This window comes from Passer domesticus, chromosome 16, assembly GCF_036417665.1.
Source record: "Passer domesticus isolate bPasDom1 chromosome 16, bPasDom1.hap1, whole genome shotgun sequence".
In the NCBI taxonomy this organism is placed as follows: Eukaryota; Metazoa; Chordata; class Aves; order Passeriformes; family Passeridae; genus Passer; species Passer domesticus.
The window spans coordinates 752,461-774,821 of NC_087489.1; the positions used below are offsets into that span (position 1 = coordinate 752,461).

Sequence of the window (22,361 nt, forward strand, 5' to 3'; positions counted from 1 at the left end):
GCAGACCCCATTCCCTCTCCCTCACCTGGAAGACTTATCCTTTCTGGCAGCTGTGCTGACAGTCAAAGCCAGCAGTGGAGGGAGGCCTGAGGACTCCCTTGTGCTGCACAGGCCAGCGCCACTGCCTCTGGTAATTCCTCAGCCTTTTAATTAACAGGCTGGTTGGCCAGAAGCTCTGGTGTCCTTTTAATGGAGAGTGTGTGCAGGGAGCAGAGCAGGTCTCAAGAGCAGCGATTTAGTTTGGTCTTCCACAGCCCTCCTCTTCAGAGCTCACTGACAGCCAGATCCTGGAGAGGCTGTGGCTGCGGAGCTGCCATTGGGGTGCCTTTCGTGCCATTGGTATGGGCTGGTTGTGGACAAGAGGAGGTGTGGGTTGCTCAGCAGGAGAGCTGGGTGCCGTGTCCCTGAGCCATGCAGTGCTGTCACTGTGTTCTTCCTTGAGCCCAGGGCTCTGCAGATGTTCTTCATTAGTTGGTGAGCCAGAGCAGATGGGGATGGGCAGATCAAGCGGACAGTGCTGGGAGGATGAGGGAAGGGCTCCTCCAGGCCCCAAGGAAGGCTGCAACAGAGGGATAGAGGTGGAGAGGGAAGGAGAGGGACTGCAGGGAAGGATGAAGCCCATGTGAATTCAGCATTGCACCCCAAGAAGGGTGCTGGGATGAGGGATGCAGCTATCCGATTTTCCTGATGATACTTCTACTCCACCAGTAAGGACCTGCCATGCAGGCAGTTCACAGAGCTCTGCCCCTGCAGGAGGACCTGTGGGACCAGACCAAAGTAGGGGAACCCAGGGGAAGAGCAAGCCATGGAGGTTTGCGAAGGCATTCCTGGCTCTTGTAGGTCCTTTGGCTGCCAGCAGTGCCTTTGCAGGGTGCTGACCATTACATACAGGGCAACAACCCATGACTGTGCAACCTGTTGTGAGTAGCTGGTGGACACATCACCCTGCCAGAGATGGAGCTCGTGGCAGGGTAACCCCAGCTGCAGATTTGGAAACCCTGGCTCTCCTACTTCAGCACAGCAGGTTCTGGGCATACCATGGCGGGCTGAAAGGCAGCCAACTTGCTGTGCTGGGTACCAGCAGAGCCCTGGTGGAGAGGCCACTTCGTGCAAACCACACAATGTAATATATATAGCTCTGTAACACATCATGCAACCAGAAGAAACAGTGTGTGGGAGTCTGGGAGTTTCACAAAGCTCTGTGCATTCCTTATGCTCTATCCCAGTATAGCCTGAGTCTGTGGTGCTTCCTCCCAATCATCTTCAGCTTCCAGGAGGACCTAGTTCCAGCTCTGCTGCTTGGAAAGTCCAGCCCGTGGGTCCTCCTTACAACTTCCCTACCTCTGTAGCCCCTCTTTGAGCCATTTTTCAGACTTGCTTTGGGCTCTGGATCAGCTACCAGCAAACCCTGCTGTGTGAAGGAAGGCCATGGGTGGTCAGGGTGGAAGCTCTGCAGAGAGCAGGGTTGTGTATCCCCCTGTGCCCCCTGGCCACGTGGAGCTGGGGAGGTGCTTGGGGGGCCCTGACAGCACAAGGAGGGGAGAGGTGAGCAGCAGGCTTTAGTTAGTTTGTACTCTGTGCAGATGGAATGCTTGCTGTGAGTCCTCTAAGTGGCAGATAATGGTGGCATAATTTCTTCTAAATTATTTCTAATCATAGTCAATGACTGACTCATGAATGAAGCAGTTGTTAATTGTGACTTACAAATCAATATCTTGGGAGTGACTGCTTGGTGGAAGCACTGCTCACAGAGCATTTTCAGGGTCTCTAATTTAGGCATATATGCATGGCCAGGACATTTTTGGCCTGAACAACAGATTTTTACCTTTATTTTCTGCTAGTTACAGGCAAGCAGAGATTTTTGTTATTAAATGGAGCTAAAATCTTGACATTGCTTTGAAACTAATGGCTCCTCTGCCACTGTGCAGGTCTGGGATGTGGAGGGGACGAATGGTGGGGCTGGAAGTGAGAAAGGAGGCATTGCTCAGCCCTGGACAAGCACCAGCTCTTTGGACCCATTGCCTTACCTGTGTTTCTTGCAGAGGGAAAGGATGGACTGGCATGCTGGGAGCAGTTGTTTTTTTACCGTGGTGCTCCCTGGTCCTGTTTCCCTGTGCAGGCAGGGGTGCAGGTGGCCCTTACCCTGAGAACATGACGTGGGACTGGGCTTGTCTTTCCCTGTTTTTCAGGAAGGTGGTGGGATTCATGGGCGCAGAGCCCAAATCCCCTCTGTGACTTGAGCGTGGAGAGCAGTTGTTGTCTGGTGGGACAGAGCTTCCCAGCGGGCCATTGGAGTGGGCAGTGCCTGCTGTGATGGGCCACTGCATCTGTGGGAGTTGGATCTGCATCCTCCTGTGTTCGTGGTGATGACAGGGCTTAACTCCCTCCAGCTGGAGGCTCACGCCAGTCTGCTCAGCTGCCTCGAGAGGGGCCTCAGTGCTGTGACTCAGGAACACAAACTGTGAACTGGAGCAGCTTGGGCTTGGTGTAAAGATTTAGTGGGGTCTGGCAGGGCTCTGTGGCACAGGCAGGAGGTGGTCAGCAGTGTGGCCAGTGCTCCGAAGACTGGACTTGAAGGTTCTTTTCCAGGGTGCCAGGACATGCATTGCCTCTGAAGCTGCTGAACTTTATTTCTGACTTTGGTTAGCACAGGATGTGTTTGGGAGTGCTGTGATCAGAGCAGGCACCTTGCTGCCTTGGAGTACTGAGTTTGATGGTGGAGAGATCCTCTTTGTGCCTGTGCTAGACCCCGTGAGCTGAACCCCAGCTCCTACAGCCCCTGTGGGGTTGTTCCCTTGGCTGGTGAGAGCACTCAGCCTCCACACCAGGCAGGGCAGGTGAACCCTTTCATCCCAGTATTCTGGAGCTGGATGGAGAAACACTGGGTGTGCTTAGAGAGCATCAGTGCCTGGGAATCCCCAGTGCTGGGGGCAGTCCCAGGAGCCTTGAACTGCCTCTGGGGGATCCAGTGGCAGCAGTGCTCTGCGTGGTGCTTGCTGCCTCTCTCCTGGGATCCCCAGGACATAATCTAACTGTCAGTCTGCCTTGGCAGCAAAGACACCCCTGTGGAGAAGAAGAAGAAAGGGAAGAGGAAAAATGAGATACCAGTGAATAGTTTGGATTTGGATCAGGATCTCCTGAGCCCATCTGTACAGAGCCCAGAGGAGTCTGCAGAGTCAGCTGACAGCCAGGTATGTCCAAAGCCCTCAGCGGGCTGCTGGTGGGTGAAATCCTGGCTGCCTCTCAGTAGGACCACAACAAGGGCCTCTGGGCACAGGAATCAGAGAGCATGCTCAGCACTGCGGTCAGCTTCTATCAGCCTGAAGTTCCTGTTGGCCCAGGGTTGCGTGCACACTGCTGCCCTGGGCCCTGCGGGTGTCAGCCTTGGGTGTCCTTCTCCACCACAGCTCTGGGCAGCTCCCTTTCCTGGCACAGCACAGGGGGACACATTGGCTCTGCAGCCTGGGGGGCCGCATACCCTGCATTCTCCAAGGCTCCTCTGCCTCACCTCTTGGGGAGTGGTGGGGCTCTGTGGCTCAGGGTGGAGATCTCAGCACCACAAGGAGCTGGGCCTGGAAGGAATTCTGGCAGCCCTGGGGCTTTCTCTCTGCTGCTCAGGCAAGGAGGAGGTACTCGGTCTGTCCGTGCCTCCCGGGACTGTCTTTTTTCATCCCGTACACAGAAACGACGCTCGGGACGGCAGGTGAAGAGGAGGAAGTACAACGAGGACCTGGATTTCAAGGTTGTGGATGATGATGGCGAGACAATTGCTGTGCTGGGAGCTGGGCGAACCTCCGCGCTCTCCGCCTCTACCCTGGCGTGGCAGGCAGAGGTAGTGCTGGGTGTGGGACTGGGGGTGTGGGGGATCTGCCTCATGCAGGCTATTCCAAAATGTCAGTGCTGAGGCTTGAGGAAGTGGTGGGTCCCAGCTTAAGGATGGGGTGAGAGAATGCCTGTCTGGGAGTGTTCAGGTTGGCTTTTCAGGAGCTGTGAGATGGACAAGAGGCATGCTGGTCCAGCTGTCCCCCTGCTGCTTGGAGACTAAAGTCTCTGGAATGTGTCATGCAGCTGGACATGTTCTACCCACTGCCCGTGTCCACCTTTGGCTTTGATCTGTGTAGTCCATGATTACTCTATTATTTTGTTCCTGCTGGCTGAGGGCTTTGTAGGTGCCATATCATCATTTTCTGCCCGCGTTGCTGCTCTCCATCAGTGCCTCAGAGCCTGGTGATGCCAGCCTGACTTTTGCCAGCTGAACTGATCTGCTGGGCAGCATGGCAGGGACTACCCAGTGCCACTGCAGTTTGGGCCTTGCTGTCCTTCTGCCTCTGCCTACTGGTTCAGTGCTGGCTGCTCCTTCCTGCCTGTCTGTGACTATATGTTGGATCCTGCAACTCTTTCCATCTCTCTGGTCACTGACAAAGCTGCCAGATATTAATAATGGTTACTGGTTGTTTTCATGGTGTTTCTGTTACCCTCTCTAGTCCCCTCTTCCCAAGGTTTTGGTGGGTATTAGCTCTGTTAGTAAGCCGTGACCTGATCCATGCCTCACCTGGGGCTGCCACACACCCATAGGACATGCCCCAGTGCTGCTTCAGCTCTGCCTGAAGCTGTGTCCCAGCTGGGCTCCTGGCAGTCATCTCTCCAAGTGACATTTTCAAAGCAGCAGGTGTGAGCTGCCTTTGACATGTGTCTATGCTTCCACCCTGTTCTCCTCTCAGTCCTACACTTCCACCTCAGTTTGTCTTGCTCCAGATGGGTCATTGAAGCTGATGTCCAGAGCAGCGAGGCTGGATGGTTGCTCTGAGGCCTGGCCAGCCTGCTCAGCTGCGCCTGCCTGTGGCTGCTCCCAGGATCTGAAACAGGCAGGGCAGGATGTGAGTGCTGTGACCTCAGGGCTTCTCTCTCCATGGCCTAGACTTGCAGCTTTCCCCCTGCATCCTGGCCACAGTCCTTAAACAGCTCTTTGGGCAGTGCAGGGCTCCTCCAGCATCCTTCAGACAGCCAGCAGTGAGCCACAGACCACTGGAAGCCTGTGTAAGGGCTGTGGATGAGCGTGGGAGCTCCCAGCGCCAGGACACTGGCCTGCTGTGGTGGCCATGTTCACACAAACCCTCTGTGGGAGAGTCAAGAAGAGCCCAGCAGTGCCAGGGCAGATACCTGGGCATAGGGAAGCAGACAGTGCACTGTGATTGTGGCAGGAGCACTTCTGCATGCTCCCTTCAGCTGTCTTAACCCAGTTTAGGGCAGAATTCCCCAAATATGGCAGAGATCCTGCTCCTGGCCTCAAGATGGCAGCCAAGGAGCCCAGGCAGACCTGCTGTTCCCTGCTCATTGTGTTGTGCTGCTGGGTTCAACATCCTGCCCTGCACTCAAGGGCAGTGCCAAGGCAGCAGTCACCTCTGGGCTGGGGAGGGAAGGGTTGTTGAGGCCCTGGGCATGGTCTGGACTTCCCCAGACACATTCAGGTGAGTGGTGTGGGATGCCCTGTCTGTCCTTCCCTAGCCTGCCCCATGCCATTCTTTGAGAGACTTTCTAGTCTGCAAAGTGACACCTTAGGGCTGCTTTGCCTTGGTCCATACTCTGCCTCTGTCAGAAGGGAATGAATGGAGTTTTTCTGCTTTCTGCTCTGCATTTTGCTCCTCCTTCTGCTGTATTACCTTCTAGCCAAAGCAGAACTGATATTTCTAATGCTCAAGCAGGCTCCATGTTTTTGGTGTCCGTCATCTCCCCTGCATCTCCCTCTGTGGGTCTCCTCTGTAGCACAGACAGGCACAAGCCTGGTTCTCTTGTCCCTTGGCTTTTGGTAGGGCTGATCCTAGCACAGCTGCAGCCAGGAAAGGCTCCACCTCCCCAGAGCTGGCAGCAGGACAGCATTAGGGCCACCTGCAGCAAAGCCTGTGCTCAGTGAGAGGAGCTGTGCTGGAGCCCCTGGGTGCCAGCAGAGGGTATCTGTGCGTAGAAGACTGCAGAGGAAAGGAGGCAGCACTTCAAGCCTGCCAGGAAGAGCTGCATGGAGAGTGGTGGGGTGAGATGTTGTTGCCCATGTCCTGTGGCCATGGGCAGATGACAGCATGTGGGTGACATGTGGCAAAGGCCTGACAGACATGCTGCCTGCACTCCTGAGGCCCTTGCTGCCATACAACACTATGGGAGTGTATAACTGCCAAGGCATGACCAGAATGTGGCATGGAGAGTGCCTTGGAGCAGGAATGTGCATAATTTTGGCATAATTCCTTCCTTGAGTCCATGGGCAGAACTGCCCAAGCTCCCTCCTCTTTTCTGGGAGGCTTTCCACTCTCTCTGGCTGCCCTGGTGTAGCTGGAAGACCCACACAGCAAACCTGACACTGCTGTGGCCTGGTTGATCTGAAGAGGACAGGCAGAAGGTGAGTGTAGCTGGGCTGGCAGCACCTGTACCCTCACACCCAGCAGGGGCTCCCCAAGCACAGCTCTCACAGCTCCCAGTGCCAACTCTGTCTGCCTGGCTGGGGGACTGGGAGAGTAGCAAGCAGCCGTTCAGTGCTGGGAGAGTGCCAGGGGTGTATGATGAGCCAGAAAAACAGAGCTCTCTTTTCCTGTCCCCAGGAGCCTCCCGAAGATGATGCCAACATCATTGAGAAGATCCTTGCCTCCAGGATGGTGCAGAAGGAGGTGAGTGTCAGAGATGTCAGTGGGGCTAGAAGTCCCTGAGCAGAAGATGGATGTGACCTGGCTGCCCTGTGCAGCAGGGACATGAGACATAGCAGCAGTTGGTTCTCTTGCTTCTGTGGTGGGGTGCTGGGGTATGCCCAGACTGGCACCTTTCTGAGCTGTGGATCAATGTGGTGCCTCTCTTGTCCTGGACACCAGAAAGCTCTGGAGAGGAGTCAGGCCTGGGCTGATGCCCAGAAAGTGTTGTAGTCCCCCATGCTCAAGGGTGGTCTCACGTCGTGTTCCCCAGGACTGCTGTGTCTCTGGAGCAGAGCACAATGAGTGCTGTCTTCACCATCCCTGGGGCTCCGTCCCTGGAGCCTGTGGCCAGGCAGGGGATGGCTGAACGTGCCCCCCCAGCTTCTGCACAGGCTCTGACTATCAATGACTCTCCTTCTCTTGCTTTCAGGCTCATCCTGGAGGCCTAGCATTTGAGACAGAGGAGTTCTACGTCAAGTACAGGAACTTGTATGTGCAGTGTTGTACTTGTGCTTTTTTCTGTGGGCCCTGTGCATGCAGGTGCAAGGACTGTGTGCTCCCACCTCCATCCCATCCCTAGCTGCAGCCCCAGCATCCCTGTTTTCCTGCCCCTGTTGATGCCTTGAGAGGCTAGAACAGAGGGTGGACAGTATTAAAGGAATAAAGTAGGGATTTATTAAAAGGCCTTCAAAGGATACACCTTGGGCAGTACAAGAGCCTGCCTGAGGCTACAAGATGGACGACGGGTCATGAGTTTTCACACTTTTATAAGTTTTGGTCCATTTATACATTTGGGTTAATTGTCCAATTACAGCTTCAGATTATGAAGTCCCATCCTCCCAGATTGCTCTCCTCAATTTGCTGTTTGCACTTTTTGGGCCTGAAGCTGCAATGGTGTCATTGGTTCTCAGGCTGGAAAAGGATTGTTTTGTCTAACTAAATTGTGAAGAGAACTTGCTAACAATTTCTGTGAAGTTCAGAGTTATATACTAATGCAGTACAGAATCTGCAATAAAAAAAAAAAAAATTGGAAAATATTAAAGCTAAAGCTTAAGGCATCATTGTCCTCCTGAGCCAGCTGTGGTGGAAAGCTGGGAAGCTGCTGCAGCTTCAGTGCTTGGTCTTGGCCTGGTCCTGGGGCATGGCTTTCCCCAGTTTGGGTTGGCATTGGCACAGGCATAGGCATAGGCTGGGTGTTCTCTGGGTCGCTGGGAGATCCATGCTGCTCGGTGTGGTGGATGGTTTGGGACCAAAGGCCTCTTGGTCACATGTTGTTGATTTTTTTCCCCCCTGCAGCTCTTACCTCCACTGTAAATGGGCAACGCTGGAGGAGCTGGAGAAGGACCCCAGGATATCACAGAAGATAAAGCGCTTCCGGAACAAGCAGGCTCAGATGAAACATATTTTTACAGAGGTGAGAGTGGAGCACAGTGAGCAGTGGTGCCTGACTCAGCAGGACAGGAGCTGCCCCTGACACCTTGCTGCCTAGACCAGTCTATCTCCAAGGCCAAAGGCACCAGGGCTGGAGCTGAGGGTCCATGACTGTGCCCTGGACACCTCTAGTGTCACTGGTGGAATTAGGAGCCGGGTGACAAGTGTTGCTTGCCAGGCAATGCCAGCTCTGGAAGAGTTGCTTGGTAGGAGGGAGGGCAGCATATAGGGCTGGAGGTTCTTCTGTGGTGGAGCAAAGATGCTGTGGGAGAGAGAGAGCTATAAATATCTGGGCTTAAGGCAGCTCCTGCCTGCTCTGCTCCATAAGCAGATTAATCTTGCTTAGTATGAGAGGTATTCTATAATTTATCTTGCTGCTCCAGAGATAGTTGTTGGATCTCCTCAAACTGCCCCTTACGAGTGTAAATCAGGCCAGTAGGCTATGAAAATTTCTTCTTTGTAGCTGGAAAGCTGGGGGTGTGTGTCAAATTTCTCACTCACGAGTCTGTTTGGGGTCTTTCTCAGGATGCAAAAAAAAAAAGCATGTGTTGGAACACTCTGTACCACCAACAGTTCAGCAAGGAGCACATGCTCTTTTCTGTAACTAAGTGGGGCTTGGGGAGTTGTGAGTGTAGAAGCCTGATTTTTCTCTTTCCCAAGCCCTAGGCCATGTCTCTCCAAGGACTATGCCAGGTGGGGCAAGAGGGAGGCAGAGACAAAGACCAAGATGTCACCCCTTGCAGCCTTGGGGTTCATTGGGTGCTGTGCACAGTGGCAGTCACAGCTCTGGATGCTGCACATCAGCTGAAGTAGCCAGCTTAGGACTTGTACCTTTGGGCCAGATAGGCTGGAGACGACATTCCTGCCTCCCAGCAAGGGCAGCATGGAGCATGTGACTGCTCTCAAGAAAGAGCTTTGCCTTCTGCCAGGTTCCTGCATCCTCCCTGCCCAGAGACAGATATCTGTACCTGTGTCCAGGGCACTTGGTGTGTTGCGCACAGCAACGTCCTGGGGACAGATGCCCCAAGGCTGTTTATTTGTGCCCATCTGTTTAACCCTAGAATCACCTTAAACTTACCTCCTGTTTTACTGTTTGCCATCACAGCCTGATGAGGATTTGTTCAACCCTGACTACGTGGAGGTAGATCGAATTCTGGAGGTGGCTCACACAAAGGACCCTGACACTGGGGAGGTGAGAGGCTGCATCTCTTACTTGCCCCATGGAGGGAAGGAGGGAGACTTGGCAGGAGGCCCGGCTCCATGGTGTACATTGTGGGTCGTCTCTGAGCACCCTGAGCCTTCCCAGCTTTCCCTTGCACAAGTTTCCCTGTCTCCAAGGGCCCTTGGCACAGGGTGGGTGAAGGGCTGCTGACCCTCCTTGTCTCTGAGCCTGTTTGTCTCTGTGCTGCAGGAGGTGACTCACTACTTGGTGAAGTGGTGCTCACTGCCCTATGAGGAGAGCACCTGGGAGCTGGAGGAGGATGTTGACCCAGGGAAGATTAAAGAGTTTGAAGCCCTCCAAATCCCTCCAGAAATCAAGCACATGGTAACGTACCCTGAGGTAACGTACCCGGCTGGCAGCTCTGCCCTGGGCGCAGGGACTGGCTGTGTGTTGCCACAGTCCAGCAGGGTTGACTGTCCCTGGCGCTGCAGTGCAAGCCCTGTATCCTCCCCTCTGGAGGTCGGAGGCTGGGTTCCAGAGGCCAAGCCCTTGCTATGACTCAGCTGTCAGTGACTGCTTTGAAATGTTGTCCCTGATGTGCAGCCCCAGCAGCGGGATTTGGCCTCACTGGGCATTAGCATCTCCCATGGACCTTGCTCCTGCTGTCACCTCCTAGGAGCGCCCAGCGTCTGAGTCCTGGCAGAAGCTGGAGAAGTCCCGGGAGTACAAGAACAGCAACCAGCTGCGGGAGTATCAGCTGGAGGGGATGAACTGGCTGCTCTTTAACTGGTATAACAGGTGAGCAGGGGCAGGAGCCTAGTGCTGCCATGAGCAGTCCTACTGGCAGCAAGCCCTGTGTGTGCTGTCATGGGAACAGCAAAGCTGGGGAACAGAGCAGACAAACAAGGGCCTGACAGAGCAGCCACTGAGTCCCTCAAGTGCTGGAGCTGGCAGGCAGCTGCCAGAAACAGTATTTGCTTTAGCTTTGCAACTGAATCTTTAGGAATGTTTCTCCCTGGTACATGCTGATGAAGGTAATAGGGTTTAGCCGTGGTTCTAAGATACACCTGTTATTTTGGTATTGGCCAGGCTATTGGTGACTCATTGTGTGGCAAGCAGGTGGGAATATGCATGTTCTCGGCTGCAGCAGGCCATCAGATGCATCTTTCCCTGGCTCATGTGTACCTGAAAAACAGCATCTTTCATGCTGATTTTGAATCCATGATGTTACAAGAAGTTAGCTGGCTTACCCAGACATATTTGGGCCACTCTACCAAAGTCCCCCCACGCTCCATGCTGCAGGGTCAGAGAAGTGTGGGCAGAGGTGGTGGGCCTGACATCCCATCCAAGAGTTGGTGACAGAGTGGTTTCTGCCCCCAAGAGCCACACTGACCTGACCCTGTCCATCTCTGCAGGAAGAACTGCATCCTGGCTGATGAGATGGGGTTGGGGAAGACAATCCAGTCAATCACTTTCCTCTCAGAGATATTCCTGATGGGCATCCATGGCCCCTTCCTCATCATCGCACCTCTCTCCACCATCACAAACTGGGAGAGGGAGTTCCGCACCTGGACGGAGATGAACGCCATCGTGTACCACGGCAGCCAGATCAGCCGGCAGATGATCCAGCAGTACGAGATGGTCTACAGGGACACACAGGTGACTGACTGATGCATACAGCCTTCCTAGCGTGCATCCCCCAGCCCTGGCTTCCTTTACTTGGAAAGCACTGAGCTGCCTGCGGAGGTTGTTCATTTGGAGAAGGAAAGGTGATCTTTGCAGCCCCATTTGCTGGCATGGGCTCAGGCTGCACTCTGTGTGAGTGAACAGGCACAGCTCATGTAGAACAGGGAGGATGCAGCATAGCCCTGGTTCCTATGTGCCTGCCCTGGGTCACTGTCTGGTTTGGAGATATCACAGCCTGTGGCCATCAAGGAGGCTTACTGAAACCTGCCCAATGCTTGAGAGAGATTATTCTGGGGAAATTCCAGCTTGGAGTCAGATGCTCCCACTCATACTGTCAGACAGGAGGTCTAACAGTGTGCTGCCATCCCGCAGGACTCAAACTCTGGTTTTTGTTTCCCTAGGGTAACCCTCTCCCTGGGATCTTCAAGTTCCAGGTAGTTATCACCACCTTTGAGATGATCCTTGCTGACTGCCCGGAGCTGAAGAAGATCCAGTGGCGCTGTGTGGTTATTGATGAGGCACATCGCCTGAAGAACAGGAACTGCAAACTCCTGGAGGGGCTGAAGCTCATGGCCCTGGTGAGCATTTCCTGCCCGTGTTCACCTGGGAGCAGGGTGGGCTGGAGATGGTCATGCTGAGCAGTCAGATGCCACTGTCAGCAACTTAGGCCCTGTGCCAGGCTGGAAGAAGCCATCCAAGGGGCCCCTTGATGGATGGGGCGCTGGTGCCCTGCAGCCCTCACATTCTTTTTGCCAAAGTGGAATATTACACTTCGGTGTGTACAAAGGTCCCCCTGTGCCTTCCCCCCTGGGGGTGCTCCCCACCAGAGCCCTGTCCATCCTTGCAGCACAGTGTAAGCTGCTGCAGCACACGGGGACAGTTGCTGGCCAGCCCTGCACAATACCCCTGGCCATGGTGTGCCACGTGCTCTGCACTGGGCAGGACTGGGCAGGGCTGTGGTGTTCAAGCTGGCTTCTTACTGCTGTGCAGACATGTTACTGCATGCCAGGGGTGGGTACAAAGGGATCAGTGAGCTGCTCTGAGAAATTATTTGGATGTCCAGCTCTTTTCCAGCCCTGGGAAAAGCAGCACTGCTGTTAGCTGGACCAATGGCTAACAAGCCTTTTGGATCTTCCAGCTGTACTCAGCCTCCGTCACACTCTCTTGTAGCTGGGCCAGGCCTCTGAAAATAATTTGTCTTGTGACTCCCGCAAGTTCCAAAAGACCCTGTTGTTTCCCTGACTTTGTGTCTTGTGTAGGGCCCTGCTGCGCTGTAAGCTTGGGTCCAAGGTACTGGTCTCTCTTCTAAGCCATCACCTTCCTTTGTACAAGTCCTATGGGAGTCTCCCACCTTACCTTCTTTCCTACCAGGCCACTCCTGAGGACGTTTCCTGCACTAGACTGGGCAGGAGGATTAGCCTGAGTAGTGAGCCCAAGCTCTAACAGTGCTGGGATAGAGGAGCTGGTGCACTCGGGACCAGCACCTGGTGGTGCCTAAAGCCCAAGCCCATATTGTCAGGCATTCTCTTTGAGGGATTGTCTGATCCTCACACCCCCAGGTCTTGGGGGTTGTTTGGACCTCATCTCCTTTTATAGCACATGTACCTGGTGAACCTCTAAGAAAAGCTCCCCTTTGTTCCCAGTGCACAGTCATACCTGCCCCTGCTAATTTTGGAGCTCCCTGCTGAGACTGTCCCTAGCAGCAGGCCACTGCTGCCCCTCGGTGTCCCATGGCTCTGCATGGTGTTCCCTCTTGCTCTGTCTGAGCCCTGAAGACAAACATCCTGCCCCCAGCTGCACAGAACCTTGGGCTCTCTCAGCATCCCTGTCCAGTGCCAGCACAGCCCTACCCGACACTCTTGTGCCAGGGCAGGGCTGAAGCCTGGGAGCAGTGTGAGATCGTGAGTTTGGCTGTTGTTGCACAGAGCTGGACTGGAACATGGGAGCATTCTGGGAGCCACAAGACAGTGTTGTGTGGCAGTGGGTCAGCCAGGGTTGTCACCACGGCTGGGGAAGCCTCTCGGTGTGTGGTTCCAGGCCATCCAGAGCGCTTCTTAGGCTGGAAGACATGAAGCATTATGCTCTTAGGACACCTTCAACCCCAGCTAATGGGGTTGAGCCCTCAACCTGTTTTCTGTGTGTCCCCAGGAGCACAAGGTGCTGCTAACAGGGACCCCCCTGCAGAACTCAGTAGAGGAGCTCTTCAGCCTCCTAAATTTTCTGGAGCCACAGCAGTTCCCCTCAGAGACAGCCTTCCTGGAAGAGTTTGGAGACCTGAAGACAGAGGAACAGGTACCTGGAGGAATGATACCAGTGACTTAGCACAGGCCACTGGGACACCTGGTGACCAAACCAGTCATGCTTTCAGACACATGCTTCTTGAAAGTGGATAGGACTCCTCATACCAGGAGAAGCAAAGTTGTGACAGAGCCCCAGTGCTGCTGTGGGGAGAGGAGACCTGCCCCTACCAAGGCAGTGGTCTGCTCCCAACTGACTCCCTGCTGCCCTTGCATGCCTGGGTAGAACAGCTTACCTGTCTCTCCCACCTGGTCTGTCCCTGAGACCAACAAGAGTGGAAGGGGAATGGGGAGGTCAGTAAGTCCATGTGTCAATCACCCCTGTCAGGTTCCCCTGGAGAGCCTTCCTCCAAAGCTCTCCTTGAGTGTGGGTCATGGGAAGCTGCTTAGTTGCCCGGGCTGTCCCATTGCCTTTTGAATGTGGAAATTGTACAAAGATTGTCATTCTGTGGGAGCAGGCACAGCCACATGAAGCAACCACTATCTCAGTTACCATCCAAACTCCCAGCTCTCCTCCTGCATCAGACACATAAGGCTGCTGGCAGCAGAGGCATGTCGAGTTCATAGCCTGGGACTGGTCATGCCTGCCCCAAGGACCTCAGGCCCTGAAGTTGTCCTGGCTGGCTGCTGAGCAGCTGCTTTAGTCACCTGTAGTGGGTTTGCAGTGTGGGGAGGCTCCAGTCTGGCATACCCCTCTGCTGGCCCATGTGCTTCCGTGCAGGGAGGGCAGTGAGTGTCTGTGCTTGCTCTGCAGGTGAAGAAGCTGCAGTCCATCCTGAAGCCCATGATGCTGCGACGGCTGAAGGATGATGTAGAGAAGAATCTGGCACCCAAGCAGGAGACCATCATTGAGGTGGAGCTGACCAATATCCAGAAGAAATACTACCGGGCTATCCTGGAGAAGAATTTCTCCTTCCTCTCTAAGGGTGCCAACCAGCACAACATGCCCAACCTCATCAATACCATGATGGAGCTGCGCAAGTGCTGCAATCACCCATACCTCATCAATGGTGAGGGCTGTGTACAGGAGTTGTGGAGGGGGACACACAGGTATCACTGCAACATTTACTGTTCACTCCCAACAGAACTTGCCCAGCTGGGAAGCCAGCTCAGGCCTTGTGCCATCTGCTGATGGTGTGGCAGTGCTCTGTCCTGTTGCCTTCCCAGGCAGCCCAGCTCCCTCCAAGGGCTGCTTGCTGATGGGCACCTTAGGGTCTCCTGAAGCTCATAGTTTTTGGGGGTTTTCCAACACCGGACCAAGTGTTTGGGGGTGTTCCAACACCGGACCAAGGTCCCAAGCTGACTTGTTCTGCCAAGAGCTGATGTGAGCCCTAGAGAAGTTTAGTCCCAGGAGTGGAGGATCTGTGAGAGGTCTCTAGCCAGCCTCCCTAGCTCTGCCTGCAGGGTTCTGTTGCTCATGTGGTCCTTTGCTGCTGCCTTGGGCAGCTGCACTGCCAGCCTTGCCAAGAGCTCACATCCCTTTTCACCTGGCAGGGGCAGAGGAGAAGATCCTGGAAGACTTCCGCAAAACACACTGCCCAGAGGCACCAGACTTCCAGCTGCAGGCGATGATCCAGGCAGCTGGGAAGCTGGTGCTCATTGATAAGCTGCTTCCCAAGCTGATTGCTGGTGGGCACAAGGTGCTCATCTTCTCGCAGATGGTGCGCTGCCTTGACATCCTGGAGGACTATCTCATCCAGAGACGGTTAGTACAGGCTCCAGCATTCATCACAGCTCCTCCACAGGACCTCCATGCACTGCACATAGAGTGGCAACAGCACACAGTGGGGATTTGGCCATTCTATGCCCACAATACTGATGGATCTGTTTTACCATGTACTACTGGTGGGTGCAGAGACCCCAGAGCTAAGCACCTCAGACCTTTCATTCTGTGTAGTCTAGGACTAGTCCTCAGAGTGACCAGGTAGAAGTAGATCCTTCCCTTGGTCCTGGTTCCCATGAGCCCCATATCCATGCACCATGCATGGGGTTGTGATGATTTTGTTATCACAAGAGGCACAACTTTTGGGAACAGCCACAGTGCACACAGGCTGATGGGGCCTGGGCCTCTACCTGGGCACAGGTCCTGCCAGTAAGTCCTGGCTGGTGTGCCCACAGCCTGGGGGAAGGAGCAGAAAGGGATTTGAAGGCCACGGCCTCTTCAGGCCCTGCTGTGATTCTGCTCTAACGTCTCCCCCTCGTGAGCAGGTACACCTATGAGCGCATCGACGGGCGCGTGCGCGGCAACCTGCGCCAGGCTGCCATCGACCGCTTCTGCAAGCCCGACTCGGATCGCTTTGTCTTTCTCCTGTGCACGCGGGCAGGCGGGTTGGGCATCAACCTGACTGCTGCTGACACCTGCATCATCTTTGATTCCGACTGGAACCCACAGAATGACCTGCAGGTAATGGGTGGGCAGGGCCAGGCTGTCAGGAGGTCCTGAGGCACAGCTTCACTTGTGCCAGGCAGGGAGAACAGGGCAGCAGCACCAGCTGTACTGGGCACAAGGTGCCGTGTCAGGACAGCTGGCAGGAATGTGGGCAGGGGGAACAGGACATGGAAGAGATCACAGTGTGGCTCTGAAAACACAGATGTGCAACAGAGCAGACAACATTGTCCATACCTGTTTTTGGAGTGGGTGCAGTGTTGTGTGCCACATTTGCAGAGAGCCAAGGCTCCAGCCTGCGCCTTGTGTCCTTGCCTGAGGGTGCTGAGATCTCTTATTCCTGCTCCACAGCTGTGCAGGCTGTGCCAGAGCCCTGACAGGTCAGCCACAGGCAGGGAATGAGGGTAATGAGGAGGATGGGAGGTGACTGTGATTTAGGTGGGTGACTGTAAATGCTGATGCAGAGTACCACAAGCCACATGGCCCTCATCCAGCCAGGCTCCCTGCGCTGACACTGTGCCCTCTACACTGCCAGGCTCAAGCTCGCTGCCACCGGATCGGGCAAAGCAAGGCCGTGAAGGTCTATCGCCTCATCACCAGGAACTCCTACGAGCGGGAGATGTTCGACAAGGCCAGCCTGAAGCTGGGCCTGGATAAAGCTGTGCTGCAGGACATCAACCGCAAGGGCAGCACCAATGGGGTAGGTTGGCTGCTGGGGCAGTAGGACATCTCTCCTCCTCCCCTTGCAAGTCACTGCTAGGTCAGAGCAGGGACTCAGCAGGCTTTGGAGAGGGAGAGCCCAGTCCCACATACTTGCACTGCTGCTCTTTGGCCTGCCAGATTGTTCCTGCACTGCCATGGGGATAGGGGACATGTGATGCTGTGTCCAGGGTGGCATGGACTGAATTTCCTGACAGTCCCTCAGTAAGAGTTTTGAAATTGCCTCTTTGCTTTAACGGCAGCAAATCTGGGTTGGCTTAGGGCCCTTTTGTCTGAAGCAGGGGGAGGAGCCTTCTCCTGTAGTGCAGTGGTCATGGTTGCTGACCAGGTTGGTGATGCCCCTGTGCTTTGGGCAGGTTCAGCAGCTCTCCAAGATGGAGGTGGAGGACCTCCTGCGGAAGGGTGCCTACGGCGCACTCATGGATGAGGAGGATGAAGGGTCGAAGTTCTGTGAGGAAGACATTGATCAGATCCTCCAGCGCAGGACACAGACCATCACGATCCAGTCTGAAGGAAAGGGCTCCACATTTGCTAAGGTATGCTGTGCTCCAGTGGGAGGGAAGGGGGATTTGCTTTGGGGTTGGAGGAAGGGGAACATGCAGGGGCAGCAGTGGTCAGCCAGCCTCCTACATTTGTGTGGAGACCTGTCCAACCTCCTACTTGTGTATGGAGATATGTCCATGTGGAGACCAAGCTCTGCTGTCTCAGTGTGCCAGTGAGACCTTGGCTGAGCTGGGGCTGGTGTGGTCTCCTGTCTCTCTGGTGGTCAGCAGAGCATTGAGGAGAGGCCACCAGCCTGGCAGGTGGAGGCTGCCTAGGAGGGTTCAGCCATGAGGTCTGGCTCTACAAAGGGACCCCAGGATGGCAGGACCCAGCTGCTGGACTGCATGGTGCCCAAAGCCAGGTGTTGCTGTGCCATGGAAGCTGAGTGCTGTGGGGCCTGACAAAACCCCCAGATAGAGCTCTGTGCTATGCTCTGGCTGGTGCCTGCTGGGGCCACTAAGGGTCCTGTTCCTCTTGCACAGCCCAGCCTCCATTTAAAGTGGCTCAGGCATGACTGCAGAACAGAGGGGTTCAGCTCCCTTAGGCAGACAAGGAACACTCTAGCACGTAGCAGCTTAGGGTGTAACATCCCACAGCAGCAAAACTGCACTCAGACTGGCATGTGGGGGATCTCTGTATGAGAGAAAGCACACCTGGATGGTGGGTTGCACCCTGCTCACTCCTCTTCTTTCTCTCCTAGGCCAGCTTTGTAGCATCAGGAAACAGAACTGACATTTCCTTAGATGACCCCAACTTCTGGCAGAAGTGGGCCAAGATAGCAGAGCTTGATACAGATGCCAAGAATGAAAAGGTAGGATGCAGTTTGTGGCCCCTGTGCCCTACAAGTGATCTGACACCGTGTGCCCTGGTGTCCAGGTGGGAGCTGCATGCTTCCTCTAGGCTCTGGAAGAGGTTTGTGTTAGGCATCAAGAATCACTGCAAGGGAAGACTGACCCACAAATGCTGGCTAAAGCCCTGATTTATTTAGCTACATGTTGGTCTCTGTCTCCCTGATCTTTCAGGATACTTAGTCTTTCAGGATACTCAATACTCCTAGCTACTCCCAACAATCTCACCCTCTGCTTGAGGCATTGTCCAAATGCTCCTTGAGCTCTGGCAGCCTTGGGGCTGTGCCCATTCCATGGGGAGCCTGTTCAGTGCCTGACCACCCTCGGGGGGAAGAACCTTTTCCTGATGCAGCTCCAGTCGTTCATGTGGGTCCCGTCCCTGGTCACAGAGATTGGAGCTGCCCCTCTGCTCTCTCTCTGACGGCAGACTGGTGCCTCTGCTTGTCAGGAGGTAGGAGGGGACAGATGGGATGGGCTCGGCTGCAGCTCAGGTCTCTCTTCCCAGCTCCTCCATCAGACACAGGGTGCTGCTGGCTCCAGTGCGGCCCCAGGGCTGCCATAATTCCAACTGGGGCAGCAGTGCTGTAAGAGATGGTTTTAGAACAGCAGCAGGAGGGAGGTCCTGCAACTCTGTAGAGCTCACTGCTCAAGCTGGAGCAATGGGAGAGGCTGTGCGTGTGTGTATGTGTGCATGTCCTGTGTGCCTGAAATCCAGGCAGATTTGCATTACATTAATTTGTTCAGCAGGGCCGGGTAAGGAGAGGGGGCAGGTACATGCTATTTAATTTCATATTGCTCTCTCCTGCACCTTTTTGGAAGCTGCCTTTCCTGTTCCAGCCCACCTGTCCCCCTGACACAGAGATTACTGCCTTCAGCACAGCGCTTGGCACAGGCACTCCAGATCGGGCCAGGAGTGACTCAGAGCTGAGTCAGCTGCTGGCAGTCAGCAGTTTGGACACAGAGGGGCTGATTTTCAGCCTGCCATCAGTCAGGCTGAATTTTGTGCTGGTCAGGAGTTGTCACTTGTGCAGGCAGAACTGCACACAGATAACTTGAGGTATCCTAGTGGGAAGGTGATGGTCAGCCACAGGACTGGCAAGCCAGGAGCCATAGCCTGAACAGAGCCCAGGTGACAGGGGCCAGAAGAGCACATATGAGTGTTTCTGCCTGTACCTGAGAGTGCCCTCTGCTCTGTCCATCACAGGAGAGCCTGGTCATTGACAGACCCCGGGTGCGGAAGCAAACCAAACACTACAACTCCTTCGAAGAGGACGAGCTGATGGAGTTCTCTGAGCTGGACAGTGACTCGGATGAGCGACCCACACGCTCGCGGCGCTTCAATGAGAAGACGCGGCGGTACCTGCGGGCTGAGTGCTTCCGTGTGGAGAAGAACCTGCTCATATTTGGGTGAGAGCACAGCCACAGCCTCCAGCTGCTCCAGTGCTCATGAGCACCCACTGGCTACACCAGCCACTTCCTCTCTGTCCTTCTTGCTGTGTTGCCTCCTTCCAGCAGTGACCTCGCTGGTGAGACCTGGGCTCTAAGCGAATGTTTGGGATGGAAGAAGAGTTAGCAGGACAAAGCTGGCAGTTGGCACTTCCAGAGTCTGCTCCTGCCTCTTCCCTGTTCAGTCCTGCAAACCTCTCTCCCTCTCTGCTCCTGTAATGTGTGGGCAAAACATCCCTATCCTGGGGATCTGGCAGGGCTATGCCCCCACACGAGCTCCTGGAGACAGGTGCCAGCAAGGTCTCTAGTTGCACAAGAGTGTTTACTCTGTGTTCCTGCTGTTTCAGCTGGGGACGCTGGAAAGATATCCTGACCCATGGGCGGTTCAAGTGGCACCTGAATGAGAAGGACATGGAGATGATTTGTCGGGCCTTGCTGGTGTATTGCGTCAAACACTACAAGGGGGATGAGAAGATTAAGAGTTTTATCTGGGATCTCATCACGCCGACGAAGGACGGCCAGAACCAGGCTCTGCAGAATCACTCAGGTATTGCGTGTTCTCTCTGCCATTGCATCTGTACCCGTTGCCCTGTGTCAGCCTGAGAGACTGAGGCTGCAGAATGCAAAACAGGAAACAGTCTGCAAGTGTTTGTGCTTCAGCACTGCAATTCTCTCTGCACAGAGAAAGGGGCTTCCATGACTCCACACTGACCCTCAGAGCCAGCAGCAGGGGCTGGCTGAGTGCTGGAGGCTGTTTTCTGGCTTTCAGTGCAGAGAGAGCCTTGTGGTGGGAGCAGAGGTGCTGCTAAGGCTTCTCTGGTCCGTGAATACTGTCGTGATTCCCCTGCGCAGGGAGATGCTGGGCAGTGAGCTCATGAGCACCAGTGATTGTATGAACATGTTGGGTGTGATAGGGATGAGGGTGCTGATGCCACTCAGGGCATGGGCACGCCTCAGGCTGCTCCTCAGGGCCTCAGAGAGCACAGCATGGACATGGTACAGGACCCTGCCTGTGCCTCTGGGCAGCATGGGCAGCTGCACCAGGGAAAGCTGGGGGTGCAGCTGAGCATCCATCTCACAGCAAGGCTGTGGTTTGATCCCCATATAGGCCATTCACTTAAGAGTTGGACTCAGTGATCTTTATGGGTCCCTTTTAACTCAGAATATTCTGTGATTTTGTGATTTCCCCCTTTTGTTTCCCCTTGTCATGTTGTTTGTCCCAGACCTACTGGTCTGCAGTGCCTGCCCTGATGGGTGGAGGTGCAGTATTGGTTTGTCCTGAGACTTATGCAATGCATAAGTGCTTTCCAGGTGATGTTGTCTTCTCTCACTCTGTTTAGCAGGGCCCTTGTCCTAGGCCTGGCTGTGCTCTCTCTACTCAGAGGCAGTATGTCTGAGGTTCATGTGTCACATGTCAGATCTGTAATTGCACCTGTTGGCTAGAGGTGTCTGTATTCTGTGGTGTAGAAGCTCCCCAGTGTATCCTCAGCTTCAGACAGGTCGCCCAGAGGTTTCCCAGCCCTGCTCTCCTTCTGGCTCTAGCTCTGCCTCAGTGATGCACATTGCAGATGGCTTCCCCACCTGCAGCACAGTGGCTGCTTTCTGTAGGCTTCCCTGGAACTGGGGCAGCCATAGAGGCCCACCCTGTGCATGAGGCTGCCTTTGTCTTCATCTGTGAGCACAGAATGGCTGCTGGCTCCCTGCATCTGGGCTTGTGGCCTGGGACATGTGGTCACTGGCTGCTGTGCCAGAGGGCTCTGGCTGACCTTGCAGCACAATGCCTGCATCCTGTGGCTCTCAGGACAGGTGACTGGGGCTGGGGGAGACCACAGTGTCCCTCAGGGAGTCAGAGCCCAGCAGTTATGTGCTGCTTGTTCTGTACTTGTGATCTGTGGCACAAGGTGAGTAGTGAGGGGGCTGAAACTCTCCAGATTGCTTTTGACATCAGGGAGGTGGGCTGAAATCTGAGACTTCTGTTCCCAGGTGGTGGAGCACAGGGAAGGCTGTTCTGGAGTGGTGATGCAGCTGAGCACCAAGTGCATCATAGTTGGTGCTTAAAACCCAACATCATAATTTCCTTCTGCTTGGAAGTGTCCAACTTTTGCAGTGTGACATCCAAGGATGTGGCTTTTGGTGCCTGCCATAAGTTATTCCAGTCACCTCCTGCAATGGAAGTCATTTTGACAGTGCTGCTTCCTGCTCTTGCCACACAGCTCTGCCCTGAGAGCAGCTGGGAGTGGGCTTGAGAGTCCTGCTTGTGGGGAGCAGAACAAGAGTCAGAAGCAAATAAACTGCTGTGAGTGGACTTGATTTAGATAATGCCAAATAACGAACAAGCCATGATTTCAGCAGATGGTCAGGATTGCTTTAGTGCAAGAGCATTGACTATTGACCAGCAAAGCGACCAGGAACTTCTCAATCAACTCTTTAGAATGGCTTTTCCCATCTGTTTAACTTCTGTTGTCTGGGTCAGAGGAGCAACAACATCTCAGCCTGACGTCAGGAGCTGGAGAAGAGCAGAAGAAGCAGAACACTGAGAGCAGAGCAGTGCTCCTTCCTCAGTCAGGAAGGCCTTCAGCAGTAACTGCTGTGGCTCCCCAGGCAGCCTCAGGTACCACTCGTGTCTGCAGAGAGCTGACCAGGCAAGTCATGCCCCATCCCTGACGTGCAGAAAGGAACAACAGCTTTAAGCCCTTGCTAGGGCATCCTGGAGCTCTTCTCAGTCCCACATCCATGTGATCACAAGGGGTGAGCACAGCACCCAGACAGTCCAACTCAGAGCTCTGCTCTGATCTAGCACCATCCTACCTTTCATCCTGGAGCAGGCCAAGCTGCTGAAGTTGCCTGGAGTTCATCAGGCCAGTTTGGTGCTGGGGACAGGAGGCCTGGTGCCTGTGCAGGCCTCCAGCAGGCAGCTGGGCCACAGCCCTTGTCCTGGAGCTGCAGACTTTATGCAGGCATTGAGGACATAGTAACTCTTTCTCTTCTTCACTGGTGTCACAAGACCACACAGATGGCATGGGACTGCCCAGGCATCCTTTCCCCTTCATGTTTGCAGCTCTTACCTCAACAGCAGCTGCCTAGGGAGGCAGCTTATCCCTCTCTGGAGATTCCAAACAACGGTGACCCACCAGGAGTTGTTTCCGTGTTCTGCTGTGAACTCACACCTTA

The 22,361-nt window shown here is 54.6% G+C and overlaps 1 protein-coding gene across 11 annotated transcripts in view; it reads left to right on the forward strand.

Annotated features, from left to right (window-relative positions):
- Positions 1–22,361, forward strand: part of CHD6 (chromodomain helicase DNA binding protein 6) — a 96,598-nt gene that overhangs the window by 53,344 nt on the left and 20,893 nt on the right. For 7 of the 11 annotated variants that reach the window (XM_064391432.1, XM_064391435.1, XM_064391433.1 and 4 more), the window contains 19 exons: positions 3,053–3,191; positions 3,683–3,832; positions 6,588–6,653; positions 7,102–7,160; positions 7,968–8,085; positions 9,208–9,294; positions 9,514–9,663; positions 9,941–10,062; positions 10,680–10,923; positions 11,352–11,528; positions 13,099–13,242; positions 14,002–14,257; positions 14,742–14,952; positions 15,456–15,651; positions 16,169–16,333; positions 16,710–16,889; positions 17,597–17,707; positions 18,949–19,151; positions 19,538–19,740. In XM_064391432.1, coding sequence (XP_064247502.1) covers positions 3,053–3,191; positions 3,683–3,832; positions 6,588–6,653; positions 7,102–7,160; positions 7,968–8,085; positions 9,208–9,294; positions 9,514–9,663; positions 9,941–10,062; positions 10,680–10,923; positions 11,352–11,528; positions 13,099–13,242; positions 14,002–14,257; positions 14,742–14,952; positions 15,456–15,651; positions 16,169–16,333; positions 16,710–16,889; positions 17,597–17,707; positions 18,949–19,151; positions 19,538–19,740 — 2,981 coding nt within the window. The remainder of the gene's footprint in view (positions 1–3,052; positions 3,192–3,682; positions 3,833–6,587; positions 6,654–7,101; positions 7,161–7,967; positions 8,086–9,207; positions 9,295–9,513; positions 9,664–9,940; positions 10,063–10,679; positions 10,924–11,351; positions 11,529–13,098; positions 13,243–14,001; positions 14,258–14,741; positions 14,953–15,455; positions 15,652–16,168; positions 16,334–16,709; positions 16,890–17,596; positions 17,708–18,948; positions 19,152–19,537; positions 19,741–22,361) is intronic. The other 4 variants (XM_064391431.1, XM_064391438.1, XM_064391428.1 and 1 more) reach the window with 3 other exon arrangements.